Here is a 15,526-nt window from a genome sequence, read left to right on the forward strand (position 1 = left end):
AGAAAATTTGAGATGAATCCCTTTAGCCTGAACAAGAGCATTAACAGCTTTGTGGTTGTAAAAAATATTACTCCATAGTATATAGGATGTTAACTCCTTGTTACTGGCCTTGAATAAATTACAGACGAGTGCCTTTTTTTTTTTTTTTTTTTTTTAACAAAAGAAGTGTCTGGTATTGTATGTTGTATGTGTTGGTATTTTTCCATTTTCCCCTGTTCAGCTGGGTTTTTGGGGATTTTTTTTTTTTTTTTTTTTAAACTTGCCCACTATGAGGATTAAGTCAGGGGGTGTCATCCTGTTTGATGTAAACACGTGGGCATGGAAAGCCCGTTGAGACTAAACAGTGAGCTTTAAAAATCCTGAACTTGACCTTTATTGTTTAAAACTGGGCCAGGATGAAACTGGACTCAATAGCCAGAGAGCATAATGAAGAGGATGCAATGATTAACAGTAACTGTTTCTATTATATGTATCTCAACAAAATGCTGAAACCAGTTAACACAGCTAAATCCGAGGGCAAGGTCAAATGTATTTTATTTTTTTAAATATAAAAATCCCCATATTCAAAGTTTACAGTTCACAATTTTTATCAGGGTGTTATGACGATAATGGTGAAGCAATTGAGTCTCCCTTTTCCATCGGACTAGAAAGAAGAAGAAAAAAAAAAGCCTGCACAAGTAATCGAGGGAGAGAAAAATATATACTGTAGTTAATTTGGTTGTCCACGAGGGAAGTCGGATGAAATAATGAATGGTGTTGATCATCAGTTTGTGTGCACACTACAAAACACAACTACAGCTTTTAAAACTTGCCATGTAATGAACAAAGGATACAAGACACTATAAAATAAAATAAAAATAAAAATACAGAACTAACAAAGAATTCAATGAAAATCATCCCCTTTGGCATAAAACTGCACCTAACAGGATAGTCAACTGAGTTGGACCTCAAAAATCAACCTTTCAATAAACAGCATATTGCTTTGAGAAGAAAAACAAAAACAAAACAAACAAACAAATAAACAAACAAAAAAAAAAACATGATTTGCAGTCTGTTAATAATTTGACTCATAATGGGGTACAGCTAGATATTTGACATTATTACAATGTATACAAATTTCTGTAAAGTATCAGCTACTAACACTTAGAACCCTTGTTAAAACATGATATTGGGACGCATGTATTCCCAGCATGTCCATACCTCAAAATGAAAGGAAAACACACAACAGGTTCCAGCATTTATCAGAAAACCTCTGTAGATTTTTACATCTTTAACACTATGCAGTCTACATGATACATGAGGTGATGTGCTGCTGGTTGTTTCGGTAAATCTTAGGGATCAGAGCATCCTCAGAAAAGATCTTCCTGGCTTTCCATGAATCAATTCAGGTCAGAGGACTTCAGGATGATGAGCGCAACCAAATGGAATTAAGCCCTGCAGCAAGGGTTGTAACCTGGGGCCCAGATTCAAAATTGTTTCTCTTTTTTTTGCATCCAAGTGTCATAAGAACATACTGCTCTCTATGGCAAAGCCCACCACTACTTCAGCGGTCCCAACAGTTACGGAAAACATGCCTTGCAGGCTTCACATACTCTTGACAAAGATCAAGAGTGTAGATTTCTACTGTGAGGTTCATCTCTTTTCAATAGCATTACCCCTGTTTTAAATGTCATTCATGACAAATCAAACACCCCGAAAGATTTCCCACTGATGACAGACATCTGAGAAGCTGCATCCAAAAGTATGGATGCAGCATGGATATTTAAAAAAAAATAAAAAAAATTGCATTTTCAAGGTAACAATTCTCTAAATACAAATACCAAGTGCTAAAATAATAAGCTAAAAGGATAACAAGAGCCAACAAGGTTATTGTGTACATGTACAAATAATCAAGAGTGACAATGTTACCATTACAGTTTCCACTGTAGACTTCATAGAGTTCTCTATTGTATGGGCATAGCAATGGCAGTCATGCCACATCAGAAGATTATCAGTTTGTTCACTCTCTCTTCCAACAACAGATTACTTCAGTGGCTCCTACAAAATGCATATTAAGTTGGTTCAACTTATATTTCCCGGTCTTCAAATGCCTGATTTGTGTGTATGTGGGTGATTTACTGTATATTGTTCGTATTTGGTTCAGTTCTCAAGTTCCTAAAAACTTGTTTACTTGTGTATACTGGTCTGCTCTGAGTCAGATCCTCTGCTGATCAGTCCTCCCGCCTACCTAAGCACCAAAGGGTTGGTAAGGGTCATTATAAAAAAAAAAAAAAATAATAATAATGATAAAAAAAAAAATTGGAAAAAAAAAGAAAGGAAAAAGGGAGGGGAAAAAAAAGACTTTCACTGTCCCATCTGTGCAGCCCGCATCAGTCTGTTACACCACTTTTTGTCCTCTTGCCCTGCTTTCCTCCACTGGAGGTGACGGCGGTGCCATTACAGGCTCCTCCCATCGTCAGAGTCTGGTCCTGCTGCTCCTCCTCGGCGGCTGGCAGCTCCTCTTGGATCTGTCGGAGACGCACCATGGCACGGTCGATGGTGGCCACGCTCACCAGGTTGAAGTCATGCATGCTGACCAGGTGCAGAAGGAAGTTACGGCAGAGGTTGCGGCGAGCGATGTAGGCACCGCAGTTTTCCACAAACAGCATGCTGGCCTGGTTCATCTGGTTGTCTGCGATGAAGCTGCACAGACACCAGAGGACAGAGTGGTGCTTAGTTTCTGGACTTTCAACAGCATTACAGTAAGTCAGCAGCTGTGTGAAAGACGCTGTTTTTGATAGTGCAACTGCTGTATAGTTGACTGGTAATGAGAAATTCACAGCCTTTATTCATTCAGCCATTGTTTTATACAGGCAAAAAGTGAACCAAACAAGGTAATTAAAACATACAGGGGATTAGAAGTGAATTTGTACATGTCAAATGTTTAATTTAACATGTCGTGGCACTCCCATTAGAACATTAGTAGTAACACAGGAGAGGGACGCTGCTCGGCTCGAGGTAGTAATAGGCTGACTTTTCTTTAAGTCACATTCTCCACAACATATAGATTTACCACACCTATTACTATGTTCACCCTGAGGAAGGCCTGCGTCACACTGTGTTGGTGCTTTTACTACTTTAAATCTTTCCATGTAGCCAAATTAATAAAAGCCTTTTTATCTTTTTATACAGAGAGTATGTCTTGGACTTCTCCTAGTTTTTACAACATTAGTTTTCCGTTTGATGTTACCAATCAAAATCAGCAACCTAGGCATCACTGAGGCGCCATTCTTTTGCTAATAATCTAGAGATCAACCAATCAATTCAACTGAATTTGTATATCTGTACTAAACCACACAGACAGCGAAGAAATGTCATGCGACTCTGCTGTACTCACCACGTCCCATGTGAAGTGATAAATTACTGCGAGTTGTAACCATAAGAAAGACTGCGGTACTTCAGCAGGAGCGCAACAGTATGCGCCCTAAAAAATGTCTAAAATATATTACAAACGTACATATTCATGAACTAGCAACATAAATATTATAGGTAGTTGTGGGCAGAAGACATGTGAAACAGCAGTGGGAGGTCATCAGTTTAGTTTTGTTATGAGTGTAGAAGTTTGGTCAATTTCATCATTTGACTGTTGAAGTAAACAACATAACACACACACACACACACACACACAGTCCCCTGACTGGTCAACTGGGTCAGCGATTTCCATGTCGCGCTGCCAAAAGATCAGGGCAAGTCAGCTTTGGTCAAGAAGGCAGGTGGGCATGTGCATGCATGAGCACAGGCACGACTTTATTATGTTGCTCCTTCGTTTGCCTTTCATTGAGACGATTTTTGTAGCCCATGTAAAAAGCCCATTACTAGCTCAGTCAGTTGCAGACTACTGGTCCAGTGTACATCTAACTCAGAGTCATGGGTGACAAAAAAAAAAAAAAAAAAATACGGGACTACTGGATATCTTTGTATAATTGTTTAATTACTATGTATAACAACATTTTGGCTATAGGCTTAAAATTGTATTACAGTGGTCCCTTGTTAATCGCAGGAGTTACGTTCCAAAAATAACCCGCAATAGGCGAAATCTGCGAAGTAGTCAGCTTTATTTTTTACAATTATTATAGATGTTTTAAGGCTGTAAAACCCCTCACTACACACTTTACACTTTTCTCAGACAGGCATTAACATTTTCTCACTTTTCTCTCTTGTTTGAACACTCTAAGTTCAAACCTTCATAGAAAAATAAGTCCAGTAAAAAAAAAAAAAAAGCATGCAAAATTGCACAAAAAAAAAAAAATCTGCGAAACTGCGGGGCCGCAAAAGGTGAACCGCGTTATAGCGAGGGACAACTGTATTACATATTTGTGTATCCATAAAAACATTAGACTATGGAATCTGGATCAGTATGGATTGGCAACGTTAGTCTGATATCTGATGAGTGAATTATTTCAGTATCAGCGCCCGATACAGACACTGGATCGGCCCCAACTCTAGTTCTAGTCACATGAACTTCTCCACAGGTTGCCTTTAGCCAGCATGAAGGGGGTGTGAATGGTGAGACTAATGTGTACACTGTAATGAGGATCCAGTGGTAATGTTTGTTTTCCAGTACTGACAAAAGTACGTACCCGTGCTTCATGACATGCAGGTTCCACAACTTCATCACTTCCTTCTCTCCTTCATTGACGTCTGTGAACTCCTCCAGTTGCTGTGAGGAAGAAGAGGAAATTAAGAATATACACACGTTCTTATATATACACATTGTAATGTGGTACAGCTAGACTTCTAAACCACAGTAATACGGCTACTATATAAAAACACACAAGCTACTGATCAGATGTTAGTGAGCTTATGTGGAATAGTGAAACCATACAGCTGCGCAACCCTGTATGGTGTCAAGAGGAAGCTACATACAAGATCATTATCTCCATCCAGGAACTTGTGATTTTGGACATTTGCCTGTCTGTTACATCTCTTTAAAAAAAAAAAAAAAAAAGGACAGATTTCCATGAAAACTGGCAGGCATATCAGCCTTAATGATTATGATGGTAATCTACATCTGACATAGACACCATTGCGTAAGTGTTTTTTTTCTGGCATATCTGTGAGACTGACAGAAAGTTGATTCCTGACCCTAAGGGTGTTTGCAGGTACAAGAAAATCACTTAACACTGAAGTGAAAGAAATGATGTCTTTGGGTGTAACAGCAAGTTGAAGAATTGTTCAGCGTTGGCAGAGGTTTGCGCTCTCTGAGTGCCTTACCGTTATCTATGGGGAGAAAAAAAAAATCAAGAGTAGAAGCTGCATACAACATCAGGCCTCCATCCACCATCATTAAAACCTAACCGGGGATATTTACGTTAAATTAACACGTTTCCAGGGACGGTTCCAGGATATATTAGCACTAGCGTTAAAATCCGTCCAAGAGTGATTCTTTTTCCATGCTCCCCCCATAGATGGGCATGACTCTGCATTTTAACTCAGACACGACACTGTGTTGTGAGGCCTGTCCTCTCACCGTGGCAGTCTTCTCTCTGAGCCACTCGGGGTCTCTCTCGTCCTCGCTGTCTATATCCATCTCCTGAGGGCGCAGGGGCATGCAGCTGTCGCTGTGGAAGTAGAGGCGGTTGTGTCCGCTGACGTACGTCCTCTGCTGCTCCAGCTCTCCGTCCTCAGACTCCAAAAACTCCGACAGACTTGGTTTGGTCCTCTTGGGTCTGGATGAAGTGGAACAACAACGACAAATCTTGTAAAAATCTTGTACTCAGAGCTCCCTTCATGTTCCCATTTTTCTTCATATTTGTTGATACATCACATACAGTTTTTATACTGTGATACTGCCGATATTTCCTATTTTTGAGATATCCTCATATCAAACGCAGGTAGTTTTCCTTTTTTTGTCTCAGTTCTACAAGCAGCTTTTTAATCACGTTTCACTGGCCCTTTTGCACATTTTGATTGAACACACTCCAATGTTGAAATACATTTGAATACGTTCTAACCTTTTTTTTTTTTTGGCTGAACTCAATTTTTTTTTTTTTTAATGTTCAGTTTCTCTGCTATATCCTCTTACAGTCCTGTTGCAATGGTCCAATTGCCCCACAGGGATCTTTTAAGTTTTATCTAGGCATATCTTCCAGCATGACAGGAATTCATACTCAACTTAAAACCTTTTGAAATACATTATCTAAAATCAAGGCCTTAAAAAGGGTCAGTTTCAGCTCAATTCCATTTCAGTGTCAGACATTTTAAATCATTGGTTAATTTCTTTTCTCGGACCATTTCTTGACTTGATCAGACATTTTTGAGGGTTGCATTATATGATGTATGCTGACTGTAGGTAACAGGACGATGACCAAGGTAGTACCTTGAACAAAGACTACTTGTACCAAAAACAAGTATCAAAACATGCAAGATTACAGTATCTGCAACACAAGTTTACTCGGACCTAACAGCTACAGCCTCATGCTTTTCCAGGTCTCGCCAGATAAATATTTTTAAAATATTTTTATGCCCTTCCCAATGTTCCAGACGAGCATAAGAAGCCGGCTGACTGGAACAGCTGATCTCTTTAGGGTCACCTTCATGACAAGAGCCTAAAATCAGTCTCGTCCACAATCTATTTCAACCCAGCTAATTTCTCACGAACGGCTCATTAAAAGTTAATGAAAAGTTCATTAAAGTTAATTTGGTTAATTAAAACCTAATCACTAAACTAAGAGTTAATGAAAACCCAATTAAATTGTTCATTTAAAAAAAAAAAAAAGTTGATTACAATGTGGGACAAGGGTTGACTTTGACCATGGGACTATGCTTTTGCACAGAGGGCACAGTGTTACCTGCACACCAGTATGTGAGTGACAGCAGTCCTCTTGACAGGGCCGTTGCGGCTGAAAGCGAAACCCGGTTGGCTGTGGATGTCTTGAGGGTTGCCAACGTAAGAGCCATCATAGCACTCGTTGATGGACACATCTATCCTCGCTCCTTTAGGGTGAGGCTGCAGATTAAAAAAATAAATAAACCACACTGATGAGTTTATACAGGACAAATAATCTTAGGCTAGAACACAGAGCAACTAGTGGCTCTGTAGCCCAACAGAAGCACGGCGATATTTTTAGGGTTAGGGGTCTGACTCTAACTAGGGCCACCTGTGTTCGCAGAAGTATGCACTCATGATACTGTGAAGAATTGGGCATTAAAGCATCCACTAGGATCGGTCAACTGGATGAATATATCCGGGATCAACAAAGCACAGAATCAACAGCCAGGAGAAATTCCCATCCCGATTTAATTTACCTTGATCTTTGGTAATTCAGAATGTAGCCAAGCATTTAGAAGCCATTATTGTTGTGGGAAAGGGGAGAAAACCAATCTTGAGGGGTTTGAATCTATTAAATAAAACCATCCTTGTCAGGGGTGGAGCTTAAGCCAAGATACAGTAACTGTGATCTTTCAAAATTAAATCCGTTGGGGAAACTTTTTCGCTGGTAGAACACAAGCATGTCAATTCAACAAGTCGTGGTGACAAACACAAAATAAATAAACCAACAAAGAAAGTGTACAGTAAAGTTACCCATGTATGCTGTCTACATGACAGGACATTGAAATACAAAATGCAACAAACAATGCAATATTAAAGCCTGGCTACACTGTGATTGTAGCATGGCTCACTGAACCTGTTAAGACCATGATGGTTTTCTATCCTTATGCGGCTCTTACAGAGCATTCAAGTCAAATTTGGCGAGGACTGATGTGTTGGAATGTTACTTGCGCATGCTGCTGCCAGATTTAACAATGTGCTAACATAACGACTGGCTTGGTATAGTGGCCATGTTGTTTTTGTCCCAGCAGACAGGGAAGAAAAGAGCAGCACGCAACAAGCCAAGGGGAGCAGCATTCATCCCAAAACAGGTTATTAAGCTGTCCAGCACAACACAACAGGACAGTCCAATGAGGAAGCACATGGCACGCAGGGACAAAGTCATGCTCAAGTTCAATTTGAATTTATGTACAGCTTTACACTATGAAAGCCGTATGGGGCATGAAACTCAAAGAACAACTGTGATGAAATGATTCAAGTTAACTGAACAAACAGGTAAGAGGTACAAGACTGTGTACATAAAAGCGTTCAGACATAAATCAACTACAAAAGCCACAGTACACTGCCTCAAGAAACGTTAAACTGAAAGTTGTGTTGCCTGCGCTGGTCAAGTTGAGGTGCGTAGCGCTGAGCTGACCTCATACACACATTCTTCAGTGATTTCAACAACTATGGTGCAGTGTTTTGCTCCTGATACTTAACAGGAAACTTTTCTCATAAATGCAGTTCAAACATTAAGAAACGATGCCCATTACATAACCTTGAAGTACTGTTGATTTATCCAGGAGACTCCTGTAATTCAGCATTGAGTAATATAGAGATCGTCGTTAAAAATAACATCCCAAATAGGGAAAAAACAACAGGGAAACCCATGGCACAAGAAGGGCTGGGTACCGAACTTTGATGCTTTTATGGCCATGACCAAATTGCTTCAATACTATCGAGTATCAAAAGATGCCATGGTACCGAAATTTCAATATCTAAGGAGTAAATCTCGTCAGTGTTGGTGATCCAATAATCATGCAACATGCTTGTGCCAAGATCTCATAATGGTGGTGATTGGCTGTCTAGCATCACACGTCAGAGGCATGCAGGACAAACACTGAGTTACGCCGAGAGATATTAAAAAAAAAAAAAAAAAAAGTCGTTTATAATGAGATTTTACAAAATTGGCATTGAAAAAAAGTAGCATTCAGGACTTGGTATCATAGTCAAGGTATTAGCACTGGTATTGAAATTTTATGCACAATCTCAAGCCCTAGGCACGCGCCACTTCACAACTCTACTGAATGTTTAATCCTCCCAACCGCAGACTCCACCAAACAACATGTTTTATTACCAAGATGTTGTGAATGCATTACGGGTATGAACACAAATGTACAGCCAATGCAGACCAGACCCAAACACAGTATCATTTCTATTATTGTATTACAATTGTTCATGTTTACTTGAAATGTGATGAGGCGTTATAAAGAAACACTAAACCTATACAGCTGAATAATGCACACACACACACACACAAACAGAGAGATAGAAAGCGAGGGTTGCTTACCACGTAGTTGAAGATGAAGCGGGAGTGGGAGAGTTTGAGGTGCTTGAGCAGGCTGTAGAGCTTCCTACAGTTGAGGGTGCACCAAGGACAGTGGAGGTCATCCCTCGCTTCCGTCTGCTGCCGTGTGTTATTGTTGTACAGGAACTGAGCAAGGACAAATTGGATGAAGGTTTACTGGAAAAGGTCATCCTACTTCAAGATTTTTTTTGGGGGGGGGGTGGTGACAGTAACATGGTTGTATATTACCTCAGTGTTATCATCACATTTAATATGAAATCCCTTAGGAGACTGGTGATTCTCGAAATTCTGATTGAAAAAAGCCAAACGGCCAAAACAGTCCATAATTTACATCAAGATTCTGAGCCTATTACTTAATCAATCATATTTAAACAATGGTAAACCAGTGAGGATTTACTTCGGTGTTAAGAAATGAGTGAATGAGTGAATCCAAACATCACTAAAATGCCTGGAAAAACGTGAGAACAAACTGAAAACGGACATCTTTGTGTTGGTGTGCTGTCCGTATTTAGCGTGTATTTTGGGGACCTAACCGAAGTGGCAGAGAGACAGCAGGGCAGGCAATAACACCTCTTCCTGGCGTGCGGTGTTGTACCTGATAAAATATACGCAGCTTCTGTCGCGGCTCACACAGGACCTGCTCTCTCCTCATCTGAACGTCCGTGCTGACCGAGTCTTTCACTGCTGACAGGAACAAATGGAACATGGGAGAGATTATTTCTGTGGGGAAATCACAAAACCTTAAACTCTGGATGTGATGCATCATACCTCTCGTTAGATTGAAAAGTCAGATAATGACGGCATTTCTGTCCGTTATAACTCCTAAATGTGGTGCTGCGTCTGAACCAGATTCAGTGCTGAGTCGACCATCCCACTCAAATGTCAAAGAACGTGGGTGAAAAGCCCACACCATAACCTTCATACCATTGCTCAGAGAATTTGGCAATGACTAAAACATTTCAGGCTCTTTGGTTGGTGTTCACCATGTGCAGTTTGCTTATAATAAAGCCAGTAGTGGGCAAGTTAACTGTTTCATTTCCCACTTTACCGTCAGCCACAGGGAACCATTTGTGCCAGAATGGTAGATCCTATCCTGAGCCGAGCCCTCTTCAAATCACCTCATGCTCATAAGTGTCAAAGTGTGGAGGCCTATTAAAAATAATACTTGTCCAGCAAAAGTGCCAAAGATTGTTGGAAATCCTCCTTTTTCAGAACCAACCTGATCTTAAATAAGCATTTTGGGCTTTTTGTTTGTTCATCCTTACCCACTGGGGCAGCTCGGAGGGTGCTGGTCCTGGTCTCCATGGGGCTGGAGCTGTCCGAGTTGCGGGTGGCAAGGGGTTTGGCCACGGGGGCTGTGGACTTGTCGCTGGCGTCTCCTGTCCAACGCAGTGTGAACTGCAACGTGGGTCCCTGAGAGAATGTCTCGAATGGTGGCAGCCTCTGCAGAGGAATACATAGAGAGTACTGGGCAATGATGTGGAGAAATGAAGGGAACAATAAAAAGCAGGAAACGTGCTGAAGCGAAGGAAAGAAAAATATTAGTCGACTCAGTCTTTCTCTTCGCTATGCTCAGAAAGACTGAAGCCTGAAGGGAGATTTGGCTTAAATGTGGGTGGCAACAATGAGACATTCCAAATACAGGCAGCACTTAAAATCTGAAAGGAAACTTTTTTTAATAAAACAAAATATCCATATTCGCTAGCTAGATATAATTTGTGCTGTTGTCTTATTATCGCAAACTCATTTGCTTCTACTCTGGACATCTTTCTTTCTTTCTCAAGCCGGCAGGTTCTTGAAGGACAGCCAATCAGCTGTACTGCTGGCTGATCTCATCGGCATCCACAGCCACTTATCAACCTAAACGTCCCCAGATGTAGTGTTTGGAGAACACTCAAAGACAACTACATCTGGCTCCATGAGACTACGAAAACATTAACGATCCTTCATGGGAAATGATTCCATGAGGAAAAAATAAATTACATCTTTGATAAAAGAACAAGATCTGTATGATGAAATCTGGAATCCAACACTCCAGTCCTCAGGGGCCCTATGACATCTGAAGTAACCCATTCCACACATAACCCCCATCCCCTTACCTTCCCATCCAGAATAGTTTCCCAGGTGGCTCGCTTCTTGCTGACAGGGTTGTCCTCCATCCCTTGCATTGACACCTCATACTCCCCGTCCAGCAGCTGCAATCTCCTGCAGAGGAGGTGTCAACAAGGACAATGATTCAGAGGTTGAGTGAGCAGTCAAAATTTTATGAGACTGGGGCTAAAAATACGCCGCATTCAGCACCAACAAAGTGAGCCTGGTGTGGCGGTGTTTATGTTCCCCACCCTTACCTGTTCTTGTCAAAGACAGTCATCTGTGCAACATAGGTCTCTGTGGTCTCTCCGTCCTCTCTATGTGATGAGCTCCTCTTTTTTCTGCTAGGTGTCTCTGTTACATCTGCACACATAACACACAAACAATAACGATAAAGTGAACTTATTTTCATCTATCAAATGTCTGCAATGGCATCCGAATCTCTGTCGCTAATTTGGTCAATACACTGACAAACTGCTGACGCATAATTGCAAATAATTTCTGTGATTCAGTTGTCTTTTTATGTGAAGCACCATTAAACCCTGCACCTCCAAACTGAGCCCTGCAGTTCAACCACTTCAACCACAGCTGATGTGCCCAGGGCCAGGGAGAGAGTGTGGATGGGTTCTTGTGGCCTAGCACCTCAGCTGACCTTTAGTCACTTTACGCTCATACAAACTTAAAAAGTATAAGAATGACGCAGAAGGATTCTTTTGGATTCTGGCGTTCTGCTTACCAATGTTTTCATTGGCCTCTCCGTTGACCAGACCGTTGGTATCCCTCCTCCCTGTGCGTGACACCCTGAACAGGAGTGAGTAGGACTTCACCATGTGGCTGTTGCTGGGCTCAAACTCGTTGCTGGAGACCAGTAAGGAAGGATAGGAGCCAGGCTTGGTTTGGTTACTGTCAGGATTCAAAGGCACCTGCTTTTTACCTGTAGGCACTTGCTTTATCGGGCAGCTGACATCCTAAAAGAGAGGCACGCACTTATGTTAGCACACACCAACACTTTTATATTAAACATATAGCAGTAAATCAAATGTATTTTATGACAGAGGACTCTCTTGGAGCCTTTAATAGCTGATGCAAAACATTTGGCTGAGCAATATTTTACTTTACCTTGCGTTTTTTATGGCAGACTTTCACAAGTAGCACCTCTAATGACACTGAATTTTGTTCATTTTCTGAATTCTGAGATGGCTTTTCTGTGTAAGGAAAAACAGCTTTGTGTCATAACTTTGGTGACTCAAGATTTTAAAAAAGCAAAAAACATTCAAGAATATCACAAACTAACTTTATGCACATATGCTAAACACAGGAGTACTTGGTAAAGAGTATCTTCAGCTTACCATCCTTATGGAAGAACCCAGTGAAGGTTAGCTGCAAGTGTGAAGACAAGCTAGGAGGAAACAAAACAACAAGATAACACAAACATAAGTTAGGTCAACATCAAATGTTCCAACTGATGGGGAGCTGGAGACCGCATGTACCAAGTAATGACTAGAGGTATATGAACAAACTTGCTCTGAGATTTTTTGGTAAATGCACAGTCAAGAGTTGTGTTTTGTGTTTGAGTAAGATTTCCCAGGAATTAAAGTGTGCTTTAATACTATTATATACAATAATAGTTACCAATGAGGCCATTCAACTCCTATCTCAGTTACAGAGGAGCTTGTTTTGTTGTGTTACCTCTGAGATTCCTGATCTCCCTTCATCTTCTCCACTCTCTGCAACATATCATCCACTTTGAATGTTTTCCTGGGAAGAAGGAATCAAATGAAGGCACACAGTCCCAGGATTAAAAAAAAAAAAGATTATAAATAACTATATCCAAACTCAATGTTTACATATAAAAACCATGCTGTATATCCATAACAAGTCACCAAATATTATACCTTTTGGCATTTGTTCGAGTGTTTCTGTGTGACATGAAGGTGAGCGTCCTGTGCAAGAATATGGGCTGCAACAGAAATAAGAGTAGATACATTAGACTCACTGGAATTGGGCTAGCTAATCAATATATTGATTTGATCAGAATTTGTAGAGTAATCAACTTACTGCAATCAAGTTCCTTGTGCGGAGAAATCTGTATATCTGAGTTGGCTCTGAAAATAGGAGAAAAGAAAATGTCTGTCCAACTGTCTCATGTCTCGGAGTGTAAAATGTAATTTCCAGAAAATCAATAGAAAATCAAATGTTGTCTGTGTGTATTTCATCAAATGCTGCACCCATCTGCTTCAATGAATACCACAAATCATCCAGTTTGTCAGTCAAAATCCATCCAGGAAGTTAGCCCAAAGAACAACACATCCCACCTCTAGAAATGTTACCAGCTTGTGACTAATTCTTCCAAGTACACCCACACAGCAAAGAAAGACTGATCCCAAGTATACAATAACTGTATGTTTTTGTTCAAATTAACCAACTGATTTAAGTTTGTTTAATGATTTCTGCCTAACTGTATGCTGAGTTTAATAAATGGTGCTAGGCTATGAAAAACAGAAGCTGGGGTTCCGTTATGAGTTTCACCAAGTTCAACTACACAGGCCTGTAAGCCATGAGCAGATATGGGAGGTAAAATGAGAAAGTTAAGGGTGTAACAGAAAGTTCACTGTAAACGCTGGTAAGTTCAAATGATGTAACAAAACCCGACACGTCGCATTGTTGATTAGTAAGTGCTGAAATCTCACTTTCAAAGGCCTGCAGGAACAGCTCATGGTCGGCCTGAATCTGCTCCATCTTCGGCTTCTTCACCGAGTTCATCATCACTGATGAGGCAGGGTACACAGCGCCGTTCGCTTTGCAACTCGCCCCACTCATAATACGACCTGAGTGCTGAAAATGAGAGAGAAAAAAACGGTAACAAACACAACAAATAAAGAACAACGGGGTGGGATAGTACCACCGCAAGTTAGCTTAGCCAGCAGTGGGCACTGGGCAGCTGCTAACGTTAGCAAGTCGAGCTAACTCGGCTAATAGCACAAGTCTAACGAGCTAGTTAGCTAGTGTAGCTAAAGCCTCCTTTGGCTAGCTAGGTGTTGTTTGAGCCTAGCATTCGTCCGTTTCACCAACACCAAAATGATTACAAAAAATAAAACCTGTAAGCGGATAATTCTGGGTATAAACAACTGAAAGAAGAGCAATCCAACCTGGCTGATGGCATTTGTTAGCCACCGCAGCCTAGAGCACAAGCCTTGCCTGGCAGACTCACCAGCAGAAGCCCATGAAAATGAAGAGGCGACGAGATGCTGGCTAGTTAGCTAGCAGTGCTAGCATATTTGGCTTGAAAACAAATCCAATACGCCTGAGTGTACCCGCATTCACCTACAAAAAATAATATGTCAAATACTGTCTGGTGTCGGTGGCAGTGTGGGCGATTTGGACCAAATTATTGACTAAGTATCTCTAATTTATTGTCTGTTTGGTGTCCTCCGATTTGTACTGGACAGCAAAGCATTAGCCACTTGTCAGCCAATAGGAGCCGGGCGGAGGGAATCCGGCGCTGTGATTGGCTGCTGGCGGCTGGAAATGACACACAACCCGCTCTCGCTTTCTGCGATTTTGCGGGAAATCGAGCGATCTACATTTATATGAGAGCATACAGTTACAATACAGCACAACACACACCGAGTGGCTTTACTTTTGATTGTATATTCATAGTTTGTCTAATTACTAAAGTTCAGTCACGCTGTATGTATCTAACTCCGTAAATAAAAACAGAAACACTGGAATATGAAAAATTTCTAGACTTGTAGTGTGCCTGTACTCACTCGTGAGCTCACATTACTAAATGTTAAGTTTTTTTTTGTTTGTTTGTTTGTTTTTAAATATATTTTATTATTCTTTTAAAATCCCAAACTTCTGAACATGTTCCTGTAACATGTCAATAAAGGCTTATCAAGTATCTTTTCAACTCAAAATAATGAGACCTGAAAATTACTTAATGCTACTTAATGGGCTGAAGTATCTAATAATAAGTTTATAGCTCATTTTTACGTTGTACTTTTTTTTTTTTTTTTTTTTTTTAAATCGCACAGCTCCCATTGTATCACTTTAATATAGCTATTAAGATTATAAGAACGAATACATGCCGTTTTTAGTACCTTTTTTTTTTTTTTTTTTTTTTTTTTACCAAAATCGTTTATACTATTAAACTATAATTTATAAATTTGCTGTAGCTTTTGTATTCTTTTAGATGGGGAATAACAGCACGCTATCTTTGCTCTCTACAATTTGTAATCTGTACTTTACTGAGTATCTTATTTTCATTTTGT

At 40.4% G+C, this 15,526-nt stretch overlaps 1 protein-coding gene across 5 annotated transcripts; it reads right to left on the bottom strand.

Annotated features, from left to right (window-relative positions):
* Positions 1–517: 517 nt before the first annotated feature.
* On the bottom strand, positions 518–14,707 carry suz12b (SUZ12 polycomb repressive complex 2 subunit b). Of its 5 annotated transcripts, none has more exons than XM_030059857.1 (17): positions 14,464–14,707; positions 13,943–14,020; positions 13,311–13,357; positions 13,148–13,212; positions 12,942–13,010; positions 12,602–12,651; positions 12,372–12,457; positions 11,989–12,220; positions 11,510–11,615; positions 11,261–11,366; positions 10,427–10,604; positions 9,757–9,845; positions 9,144–9,287; positions 6,831–6,988; positions 5,510–5,708; positions 4,620–4,699; positions 518–2,682 (listed from the first exon to the last, which is right to left on the bottom strand). In XM_030059857.1, exons 2-17 carry the CDS (start codon positions 14,016–14,018, stop codon positions 2,370–2,372), a joined length of 1,998 nt encoding a protein of 665 aa, XP_029915717.1. In that variant the 5' UTR covers positions 14,019–14,020; positions 14,464–14,707; the 3' UTR covers positions 518–2,369. The 5 variants fall into 5 exon arrangements, with proteins under 5 accessions (XP_029915717.1, XP_029915710.1, XP_029915692.1 ...); XM_030059850.1 differs by having other exon boundaries at positions 9,757–9,842; positions 13,943–14,087; XM_030059832.1 differs by having other exon boundaries at positions 13,943–14,087.
* Between the last annotated feature and the right edge of the window lie 819 nt (positions 14,708–15,526).

This window comes from Myripristis murdjan, chromosome 1 (genome assembly GCF_902150065.1).
Source record: "Myripristis murdjan chromosome 1, fMyrMur1.1, whole genome shotgun sequence".
Classification (NCBI taxonomy): Eukaryota; Metazoa; Chordata; class Actinopteri; order Holocentriformes; family Holocentridae; genus Myripristis; species Myripristis murdjan.

Bases quoted from the DNA above. Each gene is read 5' to 3' on its own strand.
- suz12b (XM_030059832.1), bottom strand. From the start codon at position 14,072: ATGAGTGGGGCGAGTTGCAAAGCGAACGGCGCTGTGTACCCTGCCTCA. The intron at 9,846-10,426 runs GTAAGGATGAAC...TGTTCCTGTCAG, and splicing joins CCTCCGAGCTGCCCCAGTGG to CAGTGAAAGACTCGGTCAGC. The intron at 9,288-9,756 runs GTACAACACCGC...GTCCTTGCTCAG, and splicing joins AGCTGCGTATATTTTATCAG to TTCCTGTACAACAATAACAC.